Here is an 8,457-nt window from a genome sequence, read left to right as displayed (position 1 = left end):
TTTTTCATTAAATAGCAAAATGCCCTGGTTCCTATAAGTAAAGGAATATATTATAATAAAGAAAGAACATAATAGCAAAGCTCTAGTGAATCTACAAATAAGTCATACATCTTTTAAGAACATATTTTACATTGTCAGTGTTTTTGAATATAATTAATGTCATAATGGGCTTCTTCCCAGGTGGCACTAGTGGTAAAGAACCTCCTTGCCAATGCAGGAGACAGAAGAGATGCAGGTTCGATCCCTGGATTGGGAAGATCCCCTGGAGAAGGGCATGGCAACCCACTCTAGTATTCTTGCCTGGAAAATCCCATAGACAGAGGAACCTGGTGGGCTACAGTCCATAGGGTTGCAGAAAATTCTACTGTGGGACCTATTATTCTACTAGGTAAGAAAGAATTTTTCTAGGAATTTCTAACTTCTGTTTAACACTCCAAATACCATTCAGTTTGGAAATATCCATCAATTCTTTATAGACCCTCAAAGACTACTAATATTCTACAATCTTTGATCCTACATAGTACATTAATATGAAAACCATTATTTTTTAACATCTCAAACCAATAGTAAGGTCCAAACCATGCAAGACTACCTAAAAGTGCTTTTGACAAGGGGAAAAAACAATTTGCCTATCTTATTTAGAGGGAAATTTATTAAAATATAGCATATTTGCTTCCAAAAACTCAATAGAGAAATCTTACTTGAAAGAGATCAGAAAATCCACAACAAGGTTACTCTTTAGGCATCTCCTTTAATGGCAACCCACTCCAGTATTCTTGCCTGGAAAATCCCATGAATGGAGGAACCTGGTAGGCTACAGTCCATGGGGTCACAAAGAGTTGGACACGACTAAGTGAATTCACTTTCACTTTTCACTTATCTAAGTAGATTGAATTTCGGTGCTTTTTTCATGTATTTAGCCATCATGATATAGTTTTCTTGTTAAGTAATGGGCTATTTTATACTAGTTTATAAAGCCATTTTTTAAAGCAGAGAAAATGAGATTGGTCAAGCTTGTATCAGTAATGTCTACCACTTTGATTATCTGAAATCACAGAGGGAGATAAGTCATATAAAATAAACATGGTTGCAACAATATACTATTACTGAAGAGAGAAGTTTTCTGAAAAAGGTAGGGTGGGATAGATAGACACTACAAAAGGGACCTATTATTTAAATATTTTGAAATACTATTTCAGTAACATTCATATATATTATATACAGAAGGTTGATGTAAAGAGAGCAAAAGTCTAAGTATAGGAGAAATTGTAGTCTTTTCCATTTAATACAATTGTGAAACAAAAACATGCATTTTGCAGACATTTCTCCATTAAAAAATTTAAGACAGGTAGGCATAATATGATTCAATAGAAGATATAATAATAATTCATTATATTTTATGATGCTCATCTCCCAAGTAACCACAGTATCAAAAAATTAGGAAGCGGTTTCTGAACAACAATCAAACAGAATGCGTCTTGGGTCATCTTCATATCAATAGTGTTTGATGACAAAAAGTTGAAAAATTAAATGTTTGTGACTTTGCAATAATGAAGTTGAATGATCTTTCCATCAAAATAGAATAAAGAGCATATATATGACTATATACTCAAGAAAAATTGCTAACCTTAACTAGGAAAATGAAGTCAGCAAAAAAAATTCTATATGAATCTAAAAGCAAATGGAAACTGTATTTTGAAAGAATTTCCAACTCCAATAAACTAATAAATTCCTAATTGAATCCAAAACCATTCAGAAAGTCTGAGTTTTCTTCTACATTAATCATGGACCCCCGGTGATTGGAGGCAACAGACTTTAGAACCTTGAACTCTCTGGTCCCAGTTCCTCCGGTCAGACACACTTCGTACTGGTAGCTCTGGGACAGGGTCCCCGTGCCGCTGACGTCCACCAGATGGCCAGGGAAGTGGCCCTCGAGCACCGGGCAGCGACCCGCCGAGGTCGCCCCAGCCCTCCTGCACAGCCGCACCGCCACGAACACCAGCACCGAGAAGAGGAAGAGCGACGACACCGACGCCAAGGCCACCACCAGGTAGACGGTGAGCGGGTCGGCCGGCGCCGCGGCCGCCGCTTCCGCTTCCGGGGCCGGCAGGTAGGGCTGCGAGAAGCCGTCCACCAGCAGCACGTGCAGCGTGACGCTGGCCGACAGCGGCGGCTCGCCGTTGTCCTTGACCAGCACCACCAGCCGCTGCTTGGGCGCGTCGCGCTCGCTCAGCAGCCGCGCCGTGCGCACCTCGCCGTTGTGCGCCCACACGCCGAACAGCCAGGGCTCCGTGGCCTTGAGCAGCTGGTACGACAGCCAGGCGTTCTGGCCCGCGTCGCCGTCCACCGCCACCACCTTGGTCACCAGGTAGCCCGGCTCGGCCGCCCTGGGCACCAGCTCGGTGCAGGGCGCCGAGGCGTTCTGCAGCGGGTAGAGCACGAAGGGCGTGTTGTCGTTGGCGTCCGCCACGAGCACGCGCACCAGCGCCTGGCTGCTGAGCGCAGGCGAGCCGCGGTCGGTGGCGCCCACGCGGAACTCGAAGGCTCGCAGGGCCTCGTAGTCCAGGGACGTGAGGGCGAAGAGGTGGCCATTGTCGGGGTTGATGGACACGAGGGAGGCGAGGGGCACGAGCGGGTCGGGGGGCGGCAGCAGCGAGTAGGTGACCTGGGCGTTGGCGCCCGCGTCTGTGTCTGTGGCGCTGACGCTGCCGATGTGCAGGGCGGGGCTGTTGTTCTCGCGGACCCACAGGGTGTAGGAGGTCTGGGTGAAGGTGGGGGCGTTGTCGTTGACGTCGGACACCAGCAAGGTTATGTTGTGCTCGGTTTTCAGTCTTGGGGTTCCCATGTCAGTGACCGTGATGGTTATGATGTACTCAGCTTTACTCTCTCTGTCCAGTGGGCTCTCTGTTTCCAAGGTGTAGAAATTCTTGAAATTAGGCTTCAAGAGAAATGGAAGGTTGTCCTGAATTGAGCAAACCATCCTCCCGTTGTCTCCAGAGTCTTGGTCTCTGAGGCTAAAAACCGCGACCACCATTTCCGGCGATGAATTTTCTGGTATGGGGCTGGTAAGAGATGTTACGACTACTTCTGGCGGGTTGTCATTTACATCTACAACACTAACTAAAATTACTGATTTTCCTGAAAGGCCCCCACCGTCAATGGCCTGAATATTTATTGTGTAAGACTGAAGTAATTCGAAATCCAGAAACGCTTTTAAACGGACTTCACCAAAAATTGGATGGATTTCAAATGTCTTCTGTATGTCTCTGGAAACGTGGGAAAATGAGTAAGATAGTTCTCCATTTATTCCTGCATCTAAATCTGTAGCAGACACCCTGACGACCAAGAAGTCCAGAGGGCTGTTTTCTGGTATCGGAACCTCATAGACGGACCTCTCAAACTGTGGGGCATTGTCATTGATATCTAAGACCAACACACGCACCAGTGCAGTTCCAGACCTCGCTGGAGACCCTCCATCCAGGGCTGTAAGCGTTAATCTAAGCTCAGGCTCCTTTTCTCGATCCAGAGGTTGGTCCAGTAACAGCTCTGGGTATTTTCTACCGTCCTCACTGTCTTGCAGTTTAAGGTGGAAATGAAGATTGGGATTTAACGTGTAGTTTTGGACACCATTCTTTCCTACATCTAAGTCCTGAGCGCTATCCATTTGGAACGAGGTTCCTGGAGCAGTGCTTTCTGAGATTTTCAGAAGTATATGTTTGTTTGTGAACGTGGGAGTGTGATCATTTATGTCTTCAACCCAAAGCTCAGCCCGAAAAAATTGCAAAGGATTTTCAAGTAATACCTGGAAATGCAATATACATGGCTCGGTAAGATCGCAAAGTGCCTCCCGGTCCGGTTGCTCATTTAAAAGCAAGTTGCCAGTCTGCAGATCCAACCGCAAGTGTGGTTTATAATCGTCAAAGATGACTCTGGCCCCTCGTGCAGCCAGGTCTTCCACACCCAAACCTATGTCTTTCACCACATTGCCTATAAAGGAGCCGATCTCCGTTTCCTCTGCTACAGAATACCGCCAGGTCTCTGAACACACCAAAGACCCTCCCAGGAAAACAAAGAAAAGCAGCACTTGCCTTATCTGCTGAGGGTTTCCTTTTCCTAGCTCCATGGCTCCCTAGTCAAATGCCTTTCTGCGGAAACATTTCAATGCAATCTCAAACAGCTTCTCTCATCTATCAGCATGAACCTTTGGGAGCCTGAAGACTTGCAGTTTTGTGGCAAAGGAGTTTCTGGCTCCCTAGCTTTCTCTTGAAAGCCTCTTTTAATCACTGGTTCTCCGGCACTCCCAGTTCTAAAGGTTCACGGAAACCAGAGCGTCTGATGGTACAAATATTTCCCAATGTTATCCTGCAGCGCCACCACGCGACTCTGCAGATTCTCAGGTTTTAAATATAGTTAAGTAAGTTTGAGACAAAATATTAATTTATCCTATTTGTTGATGATGCAAAAGGTATTTTCTCCTGTTTTCCTATATTTCTCCTATATTTCTTTTCTGAGTTTTTTCTTTGTGGTATGTGATGCTGTTACTTTTACGTCTTTAACACAATAGACTACAATCTCTAGAGCTGTGGTGGATATAAAAAGCGTATTTAAGGTATCATCCCAAGCTAAGTTATGCTCCCTCTGAAGACAATATATAAAACAACTAAAAATAGTTAAGAGGACTCTTTTATGTAATTGACTTAGTGAGCAAGAGTTTCCAAGGAAAATTGGAAATGGGACCAGAGAACTTAGTCTTCTCTAGGTATCGGCAAATACACTTCAAAAAATGATAAGGATAAAGGCATGCACTGGAAACTGAACCTGCTATATGAAAACAGTTGTTCAGGGGAAGCTGAACAATACTGGCTGGGTAAATGGTACTGTTTATTTAGGAATACTCCATAAGTGACCTACCTGGCATTAGTAGAAAGTAAATGCTCATCAGTATTGAATAACATAAGATATGTCCAGTTTCTGTCAACATTTTTAAAAAGTTGAACGAACTGGAGCCCAGTTTAGTTGTGGAACTTAATTCTGTTTTGTACACCCAAGCCTTTCAGAGACATAATTCTACATATTTTATTCCTCCATTCATTAATTTGTTTGGCAAATATTTATTGAGCATATACTTTGTGCTAGGCATGGTGATTAGTGTTGGGGTAGAATGGGAAACAGACAGACATAGTTTCTGTCCTGAAAGATGGAGGCAGAAAAGTGATCACACATTTAAAATAGAGCATAATGAATGCCATGATAAGCAAAAGTTCATGCTTGTATAAGAGCATAGATGAGGGTCACCTAACCAAAATTTGGAATACAGGAAAGACTTTTCTGGAAAAAGTAAATTCTGGTTTGATACATGAAAAATGAGTATGAGTAATCCAAATAAAAATTGGACATGGGCTAAAATTTCCAACAAACTAAAAACATGGTCGTACAGATCCAAAATGAAAGAAGTGTTTTGGAAGAACTGAAATAGGATCAGTGTGGCTGAGCCATAGAGCAAGAAGAGAGAAATGGTGAGATTGGAAAGATCAACAAATAATTTTGTAACACATGCCAAGGTATTTGGACTCTACATAAATAGAAATGTGAGATTATTGAAAGGTTGTAAGTAGAAAAGTGACATGACCCAGTTTTATTTTTTAAAAGATCATCTTGTTTCAGGGTTGATGATAAATCACAGAGGAGTAAGACTAAAGGCAAGGGACAGATTAGTAGTTGTTGCATTAATACAGTTAGGTGATACTGCTCTCATCTACAAATGCAGTTATAGAGTTGTATTAGGATAATAAAGATAAAATATGCAGTATGTGGTGATTAAACAGAGTAGGATAAGAATGAGTAAATGTACTTTTTTTTTTTCAGGCTTAGGGAACTGGGTGAATGTTAGTTCTGTTAACTGATAGAGTGAACACAGGAAGACCAGAAGGCATATGTATAGAGCTAGAGAAAACATTTAGTTTTGATGAAGGGAAAATTTTGATGTAAAACATGTTGAGTTTGAGGTGTCCATAGAGCATCCATATAAATTATTACATAAATAATCTTACATTATATAAAGTGAGGAAGGAGGTTTGGGCTGCAGAGAAAATTTGGGACTTATTGATCTGAATGGTGACTGAAGCCCTTAGAGAAATAATGTAAGTTGTAAATTAAGAGAAGTATGTTTGAATTTGTGATTTTAGAGATGCAGCTCTAAAAGACTACTCTATTTAGAAGTGGTCATGGTCATATAGATCTACTAGACTAGGGAAGAATTGGATGTCACTTGAGATGAAGATAGACATTAAGTCAAATTCCTGGACTTAGGACTGTAGTAAGGGAGGGACAGAGGAAAAGTATAAGAAAGTGTATTTGAAAACTAGCTTTACCCCACTTCTCTCCCATGATCTTGATTAATTTTAAATCAACTGACATCCAGTTAACTTGATTCCCTTATTTGATGACGAGCAAAGACTATTTAGGCAGGAAGGTTTGCTAATTTCTTTTAGCACTTTGAAGGTAGTTTACTTTTTAAAAATTTCCATTGCTACTGTTGAGAAATTGTCAACATGGAACACAGCTTTCAGTCTATCATGTGTTTAAATATGAAAAGTCTTTTGCCTATGACTTTTCTTTTAAAAAAATTCTGCTTTTTTCAAATTTCACTATGATGTTTCCAGGTATGGTTATCTTTTGTTATCCTGTTAGGCTTATTTGGGTCTCTTGAATCTGTGCACTTATGTTTTCATTAATTCTGAAGAATTCCCAGCCATTTTTTTTTTAAGATTGATTTGTTGGCTGCACCAGGGTCTTCATTGCTGCATGCAGGCTTTCTCTAATTGCAGCAAGCAGGGGCTACTCTCTAGTTGTGGTGCTTGGACTTCCCATTTTGGTGGCTTCTCCTGTTGAGCACCAGCTCTAGGGCGCAGGGGCTTCAGTAGTTCCCTCTAGCAGCATGTAGGATCCTAGTTCTTAGATCAGGGATCCAACCTATGTCTCCTGCTTTGCAAGGTGGATTCTTAACCACTGGACCACCAGGGAAGTCCCCCAGTCATTAGTTTTCCAAATATTGCCTCTGATCAGTCTTTCTCATCTCTCCTAGAATTCTGGATAAATATGTTAAACTTGTTTACTCTATTATCCTTTTCTAACCATCTCCCCCATATTTTCTATCTTATTAACCCTATGAGCTGCATGTGGGATAAGTTATTTTCTGCTCTATCTTCGCTCCACACATTATTTTTTGCATTTAGTTTTCTATTAAACCTTTTATGCAGTTTAAAATTGTATCACATTTTTCAATTATAGGAGTTCTATTTGATTCTTTCCTAATCTTTCACATTTTATTGTTTCTTGTTTCCTGTTCATTTTATATATTTTATTTCAATTGAAGTTGTTAGTTTATTATAGAGTGTGTCTGATAAACTGAAACATCTGAAGTGTTTGCAAATTTGAAAAGTGAAACTGTTAGGCGCTCAGCTCTTTGCGGCCCCATGCACCATAGCCCACCAGACTTCCTCTGTCTATGGAATTCTCCAGGCAAGAATACTGGAGTAGGTAGCCATTTTCTCCGTTAGGGGATCTTCCCCACCCAAGGATTCCCTGGTCTCCTGCATTGCAGGCCGATTCTTTACTGTCTGAGCCACCAGGGAAGCCCATTTGCAAGTTTATTTTTTTGTTTCATGTTTTGTTGGGTTTCACTCATGGTGTCATATTTCCTTGTGCATCCAGTTTTCTTTATATTCAAGTTAACATAAAAATTATTTATATAAATAATTCTAGGCATAAGATGAATAAACCTTCTTTCATAGAAGGTCTCCATTTGGTTCTATCAAGATCTGGGACGACTACTTGTCAACTACCACCTTAAATTAAGTGCAACGTTAAAAATAAAGTTCAAGGCTAAAATTGTACACAAGGGCTCATCAATTTCCAGTTTATTATCATAAAGGTGGTAGTTCTTAGGAATCTGAATTTATTGAAGTGAAGGTCTTCTATCAGCTTCTCAGTATGTTAGGCTTTGATTTTCTCCCCCATATACACCATCAAAATAGAGGTTCACATTTCCCAGAATTCCAAATCCCAGGGAAAAAAATTGATTGGGTGTTGCTTTATCTTTCTGAATTACCTTTTAACATTAACTGTGACCTGACAATGTATTAGTGTTTTATTAAACTATTTTTTTCCAGTAGGAGTGTTGGTATACATAATCTATACCACCCTTACTAAAAATATAAAATCTCAAGGATATTGTTATATCTCAAAATGAGAAGCAAATACTTTGTTCTCATGGAGTGTGGAGAATTGATCTTATTGAGAGGATAGAGAAATAGTATATATATTTTAACCAACTTGATCTGATCAATACTAAATCAACTATGATGCTGCAATCAATTTAAGCAATGTCTTTGAAGAAATAGTTTTTTTTTTTGTCATTGATATTGGTATAGCTCACACTTCCATCTTCACCCTATA

General features: G+C 40.7%; 2 protein-coding genes across 2 annotated transcripts in view; both read right to left on the bottom strand.

Moving 5' to 3' along the window:
* The window catches only part of LOC109562123 (protocadherin beta-4), a 149,114-nt gene that overhangs the window by 29,041 nt on the left and 111,616 nt on the right, over positions 1–8,457 (bottom strand). The gene's annotated exons all lie outside the window — the stretch shown is intronic.
* LOC109562128 (protocadherin beta-18-like) lies at positions 732–4,319 on the bottom strand. Its single transcript, XM_019965082.2, has one exon. The coding sequence runs from the start codon at positions 4,121–4,123 to the stop codon at positions 1,733–1,735; it is 2,391 nt and encodes a 796-aa protein (XP_019820641.2). The 5' UTR covers positions 4,124–4,319; the 3' UTR covers positions 732–1,732.

Source organism: Bos indicus, chromosome 7 (assembly GCF_029378745.1).
Source record: "Bos indicus isolate NIAB-ARS_2022 breed Sahiwal x Tharparkar chromosome 7, NIAB-ARS_B.indTharparkar_mat_pri_1.0, whole genome shotgun sequence".
Taxonomy (NCBI): domain Eukaryota; kingdom Metazoa; phylum Chordata; class Mammalia; order Artiodactyla; family Bovidae; genus Bos; species Bos indicus.
Note: the sequence above shows the minus strand (reverse complement) of the source record. Positions and strands in the feature narration are given on the sequence as shown.

What these genes read in the sequence shown, in the direction of transcription:
- LOC109562128 (XM_019965082.2), bottom strand. Translation starts at nt 4,123, where the DNA reads ATGGAGCTAGGAAAAGGAAACCCTCAGCAGATAAGGCAAGTGCTGCTT.